At 50.6% G+C, this 14,009-nt stretch overlaps 1 protein-coding gene across 1 annotated transcript; it reads left to right on the top strand.

The window, feature by feature from the left end:
• Positions 1-283: 283 nt before the first annotated feature.
• Positions 284-7,540, top strand: THEM5 (thioesterase superfamily member 5). Its single transcript, XM_061183837.1, has 6 exons — positions 284-406; positions 1,332-1,533; positions 2,742-2,886; positions 6,342-6,452; positions 7,052-7,176; positions 7,494-7,540. The coding sequence occupies exons 1-6, from the start codon at positions 284-286 to the stop codon at positions 7,538-7,540; spliced, it is 753 nt and encodes a 250-aa protein (XP_061039820.1).
• The last annotated feature ends 6,469 nt before the right edge of the window (positions 7,541-14,009 follow it).

Below are 14,009 nucleotides of genomic sequence, written 5' to 3' on the forward strand. Positions count from 1 at the left end.
CCAGTCCTGCTATGCATTCATGCCCAAGCAGCATCTGCCCCTCCCCAAGTGCTGGGTGGGACTCTGGACCAGGTAAAGTCCCCAAGCATCTATGGGTGTTGTATCAAACCAGCCCAGCCTTGCCTAATCATCTGCGGTGGCAGCTTGCTAATGAAAGCCTTGTGACAGAGAAGAGTGAGGCTTGTCTGAGAGGTGGCTGCCCCGACAGCCCCAAGGTGCAGCTGAAAAGGGCTCACTCACCTCGCTGCCGCAGCCCTGCCGACCCCGATCCCAGCGCTCAGCCATGATAAGAAGAGGCTTCCAGGTGGCAGCGAGACTTGGCCACCACGGAGCCCTCCCTGGTGGCCCCTACATCCTGCCCAGGTTCAGCCCTGCCTCAGCATTCGGATCCTCCATGGACTCCCTGGTGAGTGAGTGCCCTGCTTAGCCAGATGCTCAGCCCTTCTCCTGGGGGCCACGGTGTAGAGGGCACCCTGAATCTCCTCTTCCCAGATTGTGGCCGGGGCAGGTGAGCAGTTTGTTGGGAGCTATTTGATTTGGCAAAGGAAACCAAGTAGCCCAGATCCACAACTAAGACTACCAGGTGACTTTCATCCTGATCTGAATCTTGTGTGGCCACCACTCACTTTCCTCTTATGGGACTCAGACCGTTGCAGCTGAGTTGCGACACCCCCAGACAAAGGACCCTGTGTGTGGCCGACTGCCCATGGGTGCATTTGGTGCGTGAGCATCCGGCATCACAGAGGACTCCTCCTCATCCCACAGAAGGTACCACACCACTGTGGGCGCCCAAAACAGGTTTCAAAGGAGCCCCCCTTCCCCGGGCAGGCCCACGGCTATGGACAGAGCTGGAGTAGCCCCTGAGGTGAGGGGGTGGTAGCAGTGATCCTCACCTGTGGTCACACCCCCAGGGTAGACAGTGTCTCAGGATGAGCTCTAGTCTGACCATCAGCTCGCACACTCACAAGCTTGGCAACCTTAGCCGTGTTTCTTCAGTTTCCCCATCTGGAAGGTGGGGCTAATACTAGCCGTTCTCAGCCTCAAAGAATAGCTCACAGGCTTTAAAACAGGACAATTTTAATGCGCCACCACAGAGCAGCATGCCTCTAACTGTCAGCCCCCATGCCTTTCCTTCCCTTCCTTTGCACATTAGTGTCCCCTTCCCTGGTCACCCCACAGGAGTCCCCAAGGGCCATTTCCCTCAAGTCAACACTGGCGGAAGGGATTAAGGAGCCCAAGAACCCAGGAGCACACTACCCACAGGTCCCGAAGCCCAAGCAGCAGCCCACCTCCCAGGAAGCTGTCTAGTCTCCCTGATTTTTCCTGCCCAGGTCTCAAGATTCTGTCAGGAGAAGACAGATTTGAAGAATTACACCCTCCCCAATGCCAGCTGGTGTCCAGACATGCTGAACCTGTACCACGAATTTCTGGAGAAGACTAAGGCCGATGGCTGGATCAGACTGCCCTCCTTCAAGTCCAACAGAAACCACATCCAGGGGCTCAAGCTCCCATTAGCGTTAACGGTTACCTCAGGTAAGGCCTGGCCGGAGAGGGCCCATCGGCACACATGCACCCCAGCCCACCAGGGTCAGATCAGCCAGCCCCTTTCCCTGTGGTCAGAGTTGCTCAAGAAGGAAATTCACAAGCTCTGGGCCAGTTCTCAGCCAGAAGTTTTTTCTGCTAACTCCACCCCTCCCACTGCAGCCCCAGGCAGGTGGATGAGAAAAGCATCCTCTCAGGCCCCTGGCTCCCCTCCTCCCAGGGGAAGAGAGCACACCCTAGCAGCTGCCTCTGCTCCCAGCCCAGAGTGCACCCACTGGAGAACTGCTGACTCAGCTCCCTGCCCCGCTGCCTTCTCACCCGGGCTGCTTCCCTTATAGTCAAGCCTTATCCCAAGTCCTCCTCCCCACCCAACAAAGGTCTGAGGACTCCCCCTTGCCCACTGCAGACCTCCGCACACCATCCCTGCTCTGCTAGGCCCAGAGGCTCTCCTGAAACACCCACGGATCAGAGTGACAGAGTTTTCCACTTTGATCTCTCTGCGTGTGCGTGTGTGTGAGCACGTGTGTGTGTTAACTTGTCTCTCTCATTCACATATGTGTTCTTCCAGCCCAGCGATGAATGGGTGGTACATTGGGTTTAGGGAAAAAACAAAGCAGGCGCACCAAAATTTTTTGAAGACTTTGGATTCCATCCAAAAAGGATATAGTTCTTATAGTCGCCTTGAGAAAAATAATCAGAACTCTGGGGGACTCTTCTGCACTTATTTTTCTGTTCAGTATTGTTATTTTGAATTATATGTGAATTAAATGCCATACACTTTAATTTTCAATATTTAAGGTCTCTTCAAGTCTGACCTGCCCCTGACCTACATCTACTCTCAGCCAGGGAACTTCATGAGTGTTTCTTCCTCAAGACCAGGGCTCCCTGAGGACAGAGCTGTGTCCCCACAGACTCGGGGCTCCCTGAGGACAGGGCTGTATCCCCTTCAGACTGAGGGCTCCTTGAGGACAGGGCTGTGTCCCCCTCAGACCGAGGGCCCTGAGGACAGGTCCGTGCCTTGCTCTCCAATTGAAGGCTCCCTGAGAGCAGAGCCTGTATGTCCTCTGGTTCTCTCCTCAACCCTGTACCTGAGGCCGGGCTCCATCCATGCTGCTGAACCACTGGCCTTTCATCCTGACTGGGCCCCATGCCCTCACGCACACCTTTCTTCAGCTGTGTCACTCCCCATCTCTCCCCAGACAAAAGTGACTGTCGCATCTTCACCAGGTGTATCGAAACGGAAGGACAAGGTTACGAGTATGTCATCTTTTTCCACTCATCCAAGAAGAAGTCTGTCTGTCTTTTCCAACCAGGCCCCTACCTGGAGGGGCCCCCCAGGGTAAGGCCACAGGCAGGCCTGGGGGGGACATCTTTGCTGCTTCCTGGGCTTGGCTCAGGAGATGGATTGGGTGCAGCCAGGCTCTGGGATCTGTACCTTTCTCTAAGGAGCTGGGTTGGGAGTGGGGGGCTCTGGGCTCCAGTCTCACAGTATCAGACTTGGAAGGATATTCCGTCATCTGGTCCAGTCCCCACTGTGCAGATAATAAAGAGCCTCCTTATTCAGGTCTGGGAATTTTCCCCTAAGAAGGGGTCTTAGAAGCCACTTTGAGAAGGATGTATTGGACTTGGAAGAAGACAGGATCTGGAGTTAGGAGCCAGGCTTCCAGTCCTGCTCTGTCAGGCTTGCTTGGAGACACCGAGCAAGCAACTTAACCTCTAGCCTTCGGTCTCCTTACCTAAATCTTTTTTTTTTTTTTTAATTTATTTATTTATTTATGGCTGTGTTGGGTCTTCGTTTCTGTGCGAGGGCTTTCTCTAGTTGTGGCAAGCGGGGGCCACTCTTCATCGCGGTGCATGGGCCTCTCACTATCGCGGCCTCTCTTGTTGCGGAGCACAGGCTCCAGACGCGCAGGCTCAGCAATTGTGGCTCACAGGCCTAGTCGCTCCGCGGCATGTGGAATCTTCCCAGACGAGGGCTCGAACCCGTGTCCCCTGCACTGGCAGGCAGATTCTCAACCACTGCGCCACCAGGGAAGCCCTCCTTACCTAAATCTTGATGCAATAATATCTACCTTCCAGAATAGCTAATAGATATGATATTATGGGCCTATATGTATGTGCTCATAAACCATAAAGCACAATATAGCTATCAGGGCATCTATCCAAACTTCACCTTCTATCCATGGGCAAACTGAGGCACACAGAGGTAAGTTATCTTGCCCAAGGTAGCACAGGAAATCAAGGTCAGGACCAGGACTCTAATCCAGGAGCTGGGACTCCAAGTCCGTTGCTTCTTCCACTGTACTCCATTGCCTCCAAACTGGGAATAGACCCGGGAAAGAACTCACACTGGACATAAATACATTCACGAGGGAAATCAGGCTGGCTCTGAGCTTCTTGCCCGAGAATACTGGGTCACCATGTCCACGGTTGTCTGCCTTCTCCATCCTTGTTCCTGCTTTAGACACTCACTGAATGCTATTGTTGGTGTCAGAATTCCTGCAAGGGAGAAGAGGGAGGAGGGGGGAGGAGAAGCTTTAGGGTCCCAAGGCCTGAGAGAGACTCAGTTGCAGTTAAACAGAATTCAAAGAGCTTAATAGATGTCAGCACCTCTACAGGCCATGGATTCATACTGCAGCCCTTTGTCATCTTGGCCATCCTTAAGGTATCTTCCGTGGGGACACTGATTCCCACACTAGTGCGGGCAGACACTGGGGGACTAGGTCAGAGCTCTACCCAGGCCATGGGTCCCCTCCCTTCTGAAGAGGAAAACCCCCAAGAAGGCAGGGTTAGGGTGGAGTGTGGCTTACTTTATTTAGGGCCTCATGGAGGTGGGGCAGTGGAGTCAGAGGGGGACCACGCAACACTGAGGCCAGAGGACTGAGGGGGTCCAGAGAAGAAATTAGCACCGAATTAGAAAAACCCAGTTCAGTCTATCTCCTGGGTAAGGAAAAACCCAGTTCCTCCCTGCTACGTCTGTCTTTCCTGTGAGTCTCCTTTACTCTCATATAGAACACTTCCCTTCTGACACTTCTGGTCACCAAATGTTCGCAGATTTTTCCCCACAACAAGCAATGCTCTGTGACACCAGCTGGGTGTCCTACAATTTAACTCCATTCTGACACTGTCTACCTAGAGGTAGTGTCAGATCCCACAGGTTAAAGTCTCAGTCCCAAAGACTGCTTCCACCCTTCTTCAGGTGCCAATGGCAAGTGTAGGTCCCCAGGTTACCCACAACTTCTGTCTGATTTGGCTACAATTGGTGGTTCCCAGAACCCTCTCCTGTGGTTGGATTAATTTACTAGAACCACTCACAGAACTCAGAGAAACACTTATATTTACCAGTTTATTAAAGATATGATAAAGGATGAACATCCAGGTGGAAGAAACCCATAAGGTAAGGTCTGGGAGAATCCCAAGCTCAGGAGCTCCCATCCACTGCGGAGTTGGGGGGCGTCACTCTTCTAGTGTGGGTGTGTTCGCCAACCTGGAAGCTCTCTGAGCCCCATACTAACTGGAATTCTTATGGAGGCTTCGACACATAGGTATGATCAACCATTAACTCCATTTTCAGCCCTTCTCTCTTCTCAAGAGAATTGGGGGAGGGGCGGGGGGCAGGACTGAAAATTCCAAGCTTCCAATCATGGCTTGGTCTTTCTGGTGACCAGCCCTCAACCAGGAGCCGGCCCGGAGTCACCTCATTAGAACAAAAGACACTCCTATCACCCAGGAAATAGAGGGTTTCAGGAGCTCTGTGCCAGGAATCAGGGGCAGAGACCAATATTTGTATTTTCTATTATCTTGACAAGTACCCACCCAGCCCCTAGGCAATGAGGCGGGGTAGGCTTCTGGCTGGCCAAGAGCTACCCTGCAGCACCTACACACTTGCGGATGGGTCTCCTGCCTGGCCAGCGAGGACAACAAGGGAAGAGCAGGCTTAGGGTTCTTTGGCAACAACTCTTCCCCTCCTGCAAGCAATATGGGGAGGGAGGTGACTAGAAGCGTACAAGAGGTTTTGCAAACATTACCTCATTTGATCTGATGAGATAGAAATTATTTTTATTCACAATTCACAGTGAGAAAACTAAAGCACAGAAAGGTTTAGCAACTTGCACAAGATCAAACATGTAGTGAAGGTGGAGGCAAGGAGTCAAACCAGGTGGGTGTGGTTGCATGGCCCCCAGCTGGGTGCCTTTCTATTGTCCCCAGCTTAACCAGCAATGGAGCTTTGGCATGCAGGTCAGCTTACACAAGTGAGAATGAGAGTTTTATGTGCTGTACATAAAGCACATGTTGGCATCATCCTGCTGAAGCTGGCTCTCGGCTTTCCACGGCAGCACTGCTCGGGAGTCTATCTCGTCAGCACTTTATAGGTCCTAAGTTAAGTTCCACGTTTACCCACCTTGCAAATGTGGGCTCAGCACTGGCCATAGTGACTGGTGAGGTGAGAGCTGGCCCAAGGTCATGGTTTAGAGACTAAAGCCCAAAAGTTCAGGGGCTTTTCCATTCCCTGTAGGAGTGCACCTTTCCAAATTATGGTAGTTGCCACCAGTAATTAGCTGATGAATCTGAAAAAGGTTTTTCCATTAACTCTAACAACAAAAAAAGTGTTTTTCCTGGTGAAATAAAATCATGGTATCAGTGGTTGCTAACACATGCTGTAGCAACATGGAAGAAAAATCAGTTGATTTTGACTGGTTTGATCAGACGGGATCCAGATCTGTTTCCTTTCCCTTCCTGGGGAAAGATGGAGGTGGGGTGGTTCCAGCCCTGGCCTTGCTCCCTGCCCCCACCCCTAGGTTTGCCCACGGAGGGTCACTGGCTGCCATGATAGACGAGACCTTCTCTAAAACTGTTTACCTGGCTGGAGAGGGGCTGTTCACACTAAATCTCAGCATCAGGTTCAAAAAGTAAGTACGGGGCTTCCCTGGTGGCGCAGTGGTTGAGAATCTGCCTGCCAATGCAGGGGACACAGGTTCGAGCCCTGGTCTGGGAAGATCCCACATGCCGCGGAGCAACTAAGCCCGTGTGCCACAACTACTGAGCCTGCACGTCTGGAGCCTGTGCTCCACAACAAGAGAGGCCACGATAGTGAGAGGCCTGCGCACCGTGATGAAGAGGGGCCCCCACTTGCCGCAACTAGAGAAAGCCCTCGCACAGAAACGAAGACCCAACACAGCCAAAAATAAATAAATAAATAAATTTAAAAAAAAAAAAGTAAGTACGGATCCTTGGGGTGTTGGCCGTTGAGGGGACAGCCATGCGTGGCAGTTGAGGTGTAGAAGTCCGGCCTGTCACTCTCCTTCCCCAGCCACGCGGTCCTCTGGTTCCCGGCCGGGATGCAACCTCTGCTGTCAGACTCTGGTTGCTGGCAGATGGGCCCTGAGCCCAGAGCCACTTTAGTCCTTGAGGCAGGGTGGGATGAAGAGAAGGATGGGGGGACAGAGAGGTAAAGGGATGGCGGCCAGGGGTTCATGTGAGGGAGGGGCTAAGCCTCCTCCTCTCCCAGCTTGATCCGCGTGGGCTCTCTGGCTGTGCTGAACATTGACGTGGAAAAGATTGAGGACCAGAAGCTTTACATATCCTGTGTGGCCCAGAGCGTGGACCAGCAGACAGTTTACGCCAAAGCTTCAGGTAGAAAGGTCCTCAGCCTCAGCCCCAGGCCCTGTCCTGCCACCGCGACACCCAGAACAAATAGAAGGGGAATGTTAAGGATCCAGTCCCAAGCTGGGGTCCAGCTTTTTAGAGTGGGGTTGGGTACTTGCGGGAGACACAGACAAAGTGAGGGAAAACCCAACCAGGATTTTTTTTTCTATGTGTGAGTGGCCCAACCTGTACCACAGGAGAGGACCCAGGTACTGAGTAACGGGGTGCAAATGCTCTGAGCACCCCATCAAGCTCCTACCATCTGTGCTCTGGCTCCTGCCACTTGGCTCCCTCTTCTCTTGCAGGCACTTTCCTCCAGCTGCAGCTGGAAGAGGATTCATCTCAATACTAGACACTATGCCTTCAGGAGAGCCTACTGCCAACCGCCTTGCCTACCTGGGACACACCCCAGAGCAGCGAGGGGTGTCCGGGAAGTAACTGGTGAAGTGAGGGAGAAGGCACTTACTTTTGCATAAATAAAGTTTCACAGCCCCATTTGCAGTCCAAGACCCTTCTGCAGTTGGAAATCAAAATCCTTCCAGGGCCTTCCACATACCCACCTTCCCATCCAGCACCAATAGAAGTGATGTACTGAGATCTGCCAGGGACCAGGCACTGGGTGAGGCACCAAGCACACCGTGATGAAAGACGGGGCCCCTGGCCTCGAGATGCACAACCGTGGGCCGGGAGCAGAGTGCCCCATCAGCTCCTCCCCCCTCACCGTGGCTCTGGTTATGGGTGCAGTGCAGACACAAAGGTGGGGGGGGCAGTCAATTTTACTCTAGGAAAGCGATCAAAGAAGGCTTTCTAGAGGAAGCTGTGCTTGAACTGAGTCTCAGAAGTTAAGTGGTGTCCACCGGGCAGGCAGGGGACTATTCCAAACAGAGGGACTATTGCGAGCAAAGGCACAAAGGGATGAAAGAGCACAGCGACTTTGGAGAACAGAAAGGTGTTGAGTGGGGCAGGAGTCTAGGGAAAGAGAAGGGGGCAGGACAGGTGCAGGCCGTGGAAGGCTCCTTAAACCCTGCAATGGAGCTTGAACTTTGTCTGGTAGGCAACAGGGAGCCTTTAAAGTGTTTGGGCTAGAGAGTGACATAAAGTTTTGTTTTTTCAAAAGATGACTCTGGTGGCAATAAGAGGTCAGCAAGACTGAAGGTGGGAGCACTGGTTAGGAGACCCTTGCAGGGCTCCAAACTAGAGATAGGAAGGACCTGACATGGTTCAAAGCCATGAAGATGAGAGATATGGAAAATGTTGCAAACAAAAGAGTACAGAATTTTGCCACTAATTGTATGTAGTGGATCTGTGAAGGGGAGCCTTCAAGGATGACTCCAAGTTTCCAGCTTGGTGGTTCCAGGTGGCATCATTGGGAATACAGGGGAGCAGGTTTGAGGTGGGGGAAGATAATGAGTTCAGTTTCACACGCATTGAGCTTGAAGTGCCCATGGAACTTCCATCACATGGTGATCACCAGCAGGACCCTGGATATTGTAATTTGGAACTCAGAATTGATGACATACTGACTCGATTTGTAAGTCATCAATATAAAATCTGACATGGAATCCCTGGGAGTGGATTATGCAGAATGAAAGTGAAGAGGAGGCAAGGGGTGTGAGAGTGACAGGATGGGAGAGAAAGGAAGGATAGGGAAAGGGGTCAAAGACAGAACCTTTGGTCACACTAAGGCTTAAAGCTGGGGCAGAGAATCAAAAACCCAGTAAGGAAGCCAAGAATAGGACAGGATGGACCATCCTTAAGAAGGCGAGGTCAACAGTATCAAATGCTAAATAGAAGGCAAGGTAGATGGGAACTAAAAAGAGGCCTTTGGACTTGGCAGAGAGGAAGGTGGTGGTCTTCTTTGCCAGGAGGTGGGAACAAAATCCAGATTATGGTGGATGAAAAAATGAATGGGAATGACAAAGCGAAGCTAGATGATTCTTTCTAGGAATTTTGTTGTTGTTGTTGTTGTTACGTTATTTAAAGAAAGAGATTTGAGTATATTTATAAATTGCTTTGGAAGGATCCAGTGGAGAGAGGCTGAAACCCTAGGAGAGAGAGAGGTGTCATCCAACAGAACAGCTATCTGGTCTTAGAGACGGATCCAGAGCACAAGTGGAGACAGGAGTCACAGGACAGCATCAACATGACTCTGAGACCAAAAGGAAGAAGTGGGGGGTACAGAGCAGGATGGAAAGTTGCCAGGATTTATGCCAGAGCACCTCGACTTCCTCAGTGAAATAGGAGGCAAGGCCATCAGTGGGGAAAGAGGTCCGGAGGAAGGGCAATGATTTGGATAAGCCACGGTGGGGGTCAGGAAAACAAACTGACCAAGTACATGTGGGCTGAGGCATGCTGAAGGCCCAGCTGCTGGTGAAAAGCAGGTATCTGGAGTGGCACCAACCTGGAGTGAAAGGAAGGTGTGAACCAGCCGGCAAGACCCAAGGGCAATGGCGGACGAGTCAGGTGAGCACAGTGGTAACGGAGGGAAAAGAGCAACATGGCTGGTGCACATTTCTAAGGAGGAAAGGTTTGATGTGAGGGGGGAAGAACAATGGACTGGAGGAGGCAATGGCCACCCAGGAGAAGCCTGTACCTCCTCTGGGCCTGCAGAGGAGAGGGGTGGGAAACTGAGCAGCTTCCACAGGGATAGGCAGGATTCCATCAAGGCCAGTAGGTGGAGGGGATGTCCAGGAAGAGGTCAAAGGTTAGAGGAGTTTTACCAAAGAGTGAGAGCTCCAAGTGACATGTCATAAAGGATTTTATTATTAGGTATGGTAATGCCAAATGCTGAAACAGATTAACCTTTACGTCTCCATAATCTAACCTGTATCTTAAATAGACTGTACTTTTCACTCACACAAAGTCCAATTTTTGGTGTCTAGCAGTCATTCAGGAACCTGACTGACAAGCATGATGCAACACATGATTTCCAAAGTCATCCTGGGTGTTGACATCCAGTTGCCAGAAGAGAGAATAACAAGGGAGGTTTAGGGGGCCAAACTTCAAAGTGTTTCCTCAGTCACAAGACTCCACCAAACTGCAAGGGAGGTTGGCTGGAAAATATGATCTAACTATATGTTTCAGAAGAAAGAGAAATAGGTTTGGGGCTTCCCTGGTGGCGCAGTGGTTGAGAATCTGCCTGCCAACGCAGGGGACACGGGTTCGAGTCCTGGTCTGGGAAGATCCCACATGCCGCGGAGCAACTAGGCCCATGAGCCACAACTACTGAGCCTGCGCGTCTGGAGCCTGTGCTCCGCAACAAGAGAGGCCGCGATAGTGAGAGGCCAGCGCACCGCGATGAAGAGTGGCCCCCGTTCGCCGCAACTAGAGAAAGCCCTCGCACAGAAACGAAGACCCAACACAGCCAAAAATTAATTAATTAATTTTAAAAAAAAGAGAGAGAAATAGGTTTGGTAAGTAGCTAGCAGCCACTGCCTTAGTTTGAAAGGAGGATAGGCAGAGGAGGGATGGGTCTGTGTCCAAACCCTCATCCTAACAAGTGAAGAATTCAAGTTCAGGCCTCAGCTAAGATTCCAGGACCTGGGACTAGGGCTGGGGATTCAGGGGATCATAGAGAAGGAAGTTTTTGTGGCATGGAACAGGGTCAGAGAGTTGGACACAAATTCAGCAGTGGTGGAGAGGTGGGTGGATCAGGTTCTCTTTCTAGTAACTAGACCACACACTTCCTAAGCCATCAGTCTTGAATAACGAGCAAAAGATTGGTTGGCATGGATTTGAAGGCACTTGATCCAGTGCCCTCCAAAAACAGGAGACTTACTAGAGGCCATAGCCAGAAATCTTGTGGCAGCCAACTATGCCCTCCCCCATATACTCACAGAAAAACTCTTTCTCCTGTGTTTTCACAGTTGCCTTTGATAACCTATTAAGCCCAGAGTCTAAATCAGTGTATACCAAAAACATATAGTCCTTTATTCATGGTCAAAAAGGACCTAATCTTCATTTAAACACTTCCAAGAGAAGAAGGGAAATATGTTCTATCCTTCCTATGCAGTCAAAAAAAGGAAGGAAACCAAAACAGTGGTACTTGGAAACTCAAGTACAGCTTGCTTCCCTCTTCTCTCGTCTGGAAACTGGATGTCAACACCCAGGATGACTTTGGAAGTCATGTGTTGAGGATTTCAGAGGTTGGATGCACACTGTCACTTCTCTACTGGGGCCAGCTTCTAACAGAAACAGGCAAAAGCTGGAAATCTACAGAGGTAGGAGGCTCTCAGTCAAGGCCCCACAGCCAGGCTGGGAGTGTCAGCCTTGACTGGAGAAGGCCAAGTGGGCAGGCAGGGATCTTGGTAAGGGGAATGAGGTCTTCAGCTGCTGGAGTACTTCTCTAGTGTCGAGGGCTTTGACAGACGCCTCTCTTCTCCCAGGAGGCCAAGTATTGCAGCTTTCTAGGCAGAAACAAGGGGAGTTTCTGCCTCCACACTTTAAAAACCAATTCCATGTGTAGTGCATTCATTTGGAATACAGCTACTACATAGGTAGATGGGGTGGAATCCAACAGGCCATCCAGGCAAATGTGACAGCTTATTCTGCTTGAATCAGCTTATTCTGCTTGAAGGATATGTGTTTTCCAAATGTCTGAATCAAGTGCCAAGAGAAACCAAAGAGTGAATAAGGCAATTGTAAGACCAACCAGTTCCAGAAGGCAAGGGACATCAATAGTTCATACCAGCTCTTAAAGAAGGAGCCCCTAAGGTCTTCCTGAAACTAAGACCGCAGAGTTAGGTCATTTATCACGGGTCCTAGGTGAGGAGCCAGAGCTGCAAGACACGGTATATCACCAACCCTATCACCTGCCAGCACCTGCAGTGAGCATTGGTGGCCAAGTCATGCTGCCTGAGGCCACCGCTCAAAGACACAGGACAATTTAGCCGAAAAGCCCAGGGAGTCTTGTAGCAGTTGTCTGCCGACCTGGAGGAAAAGTCTGTCCCCTCTGTGTCTCTTCATCTGGCTTGAACCCAGGAAAGCACTCTGTACTGCCCAGTCCTCTAAGTGTCCCTCTACAATGGCACTGGCGAGAAAAAGGAGGTCAAGGCCCTGGGTCACCTACATAGTTCTTTCCCTTTTTCTTTTTTTTTTAAATAAATTTTATTTATTTATTTATTTTTGGCTGCATTGGGTCTTCGTTGCAGTGTGCGGGCTTCTCATTGCGGTGGCTTCTCTTGTTTGGGAGCACGGGCTCTAGGCGCACGGGCTTCAGTAGTTGTAGCATGCGGGCTCAGTAGTTGTGGCTTGCAGGCTCTAGAGCGCAGGCTCAGTAGTTGTGGCGCACGGGCTTAGTTGCTCCGAGGCATGTGGGATCTTCCCGGACCAGGGCTCAAACCCGTGTCCCCTGCATTGGCAGGCAGATTCTTAAACCACTGTGCCACCAGGGAAACCCACCTACATAGTTCTTGAGTGGCAGCAATGGTGCTGGAAGAGGTGAGGAGGCCACATCCCGGGTCCTCATTCAAGGGAGAAGCTCTGCTCAATTATGAAGACCCCTGGGGTACAAGCAAGAACAGTGCTCTTTAAGATAGAAGATCTGGGTTCTAGTCTCAACTCTGCTACTGTTTGGCCATCATTTCTTTTTGGGTCTGTTTCCTGCTCTATAAAAATGAAAGAGTAGATGAGGTGATCTCCAAGTTCCTGGTCTGATGTCTTATTGTTTGGCTACCCAGTGTGTCAGTCATTTGCTTGATTGCTCTCAGATCCCCACCCTTCCCCTACTCTGCCTTAGACTGCAGAGGGCTAGTGCTTACAATCTACATTTCCCAGTCTCCTTTGTCATCTGGCTTTGGAAGGCTCTGGTGGCAGACTGGAAGGTGGGAAATAAAGAGATGTAAGGGTATTTCTCCCCTTCTCTGTTTTGGGAGGCAACTCAAGTAGTGGTTGTGTCTCCATGGTTACAGATCCTGCTAGACAGCCTTCACCTTCCTATTTGCCTTTTTTGTTCTTCCACCACCTTGGTAACAAATTCCCTGTGTTAAACTCCCTCTGTTGAACCATCTAGCAACTGCTGTTTTCCTCACCAGACCCCAACTAATACAGCCAGGTTGTGGATTATCTGCAGTCAGTTTTCAATCCCACTGCTGTACACCCTCGTGTGCATCCTTAATTTAATATCCACCAAGAGAAGGAAATGGAAGGCAAGAGAAAGGAGGAAAATGAACTGTCAAAGATTGAGCATAATCCTGGCTAAATCCAAATCTCTGCCCATTTTCCCCCAGCGCACTGCACAGCTGAACACAGCTGGAGAAAACCCACACAACCTTGCTGTCCGGTCTCACTTTAACGTCTAGATCGCTATCCTAAAGTGGGCCCGTAATACTGCCCTGCAGTCATCCTAGCGATACTGCCCAGCAGTCATCCTGCAGTTTCCTAGATCATTCACTCTCCTGCTTTCCTAGGCGACTGTTTCATTCCTGGTCCTCTCTACTCAAACGCCTAGCACCACCTCCTCCCCCATCATCACTCTCAGCTAAAGACCTTGCTTCCTGTTTCACTGAGAAATTAGAAGCATTCAGAAAGAGCAAGCTCCCACTACCACATCTCTCCACCTACTACCTCTACCAATTTATTCTACTTCCCCTCCAGTAGCTGTGGGTGAACTGTTCACACAGCAGGCAGGGGACCACCCTTAGCTCTATTTCTTATGCATGCACCTATTTCTTCTAGTCTACTTGGCAACATTGCTCCAAATATTCTCCTTTCTCTCTTCTGCATTATCAGTTTTCCTTTCCTATTTGATTTTTCCCATCAGCAAACATACCATATTTCTGTCATTTAAAATTTTTTCTCTTGATTCTACTCCCTCTCTGGCC

Source organism: Eubalaena glacialis, chromosome 3 (assembly GCF_028564815.1).
Source record: "Eubalaena glacialis isolate mEubGla1 chromosome 3, mEubGla1.1.hap2.+ XY, whole genome shotgun sequence".
Taxonomy (NCBI): Eukaryota; Metazoa; Chordata; class Mammalia; order Artiodactyla; family Balaenidae; genus Eubalaena; species Eubalaena glacialis.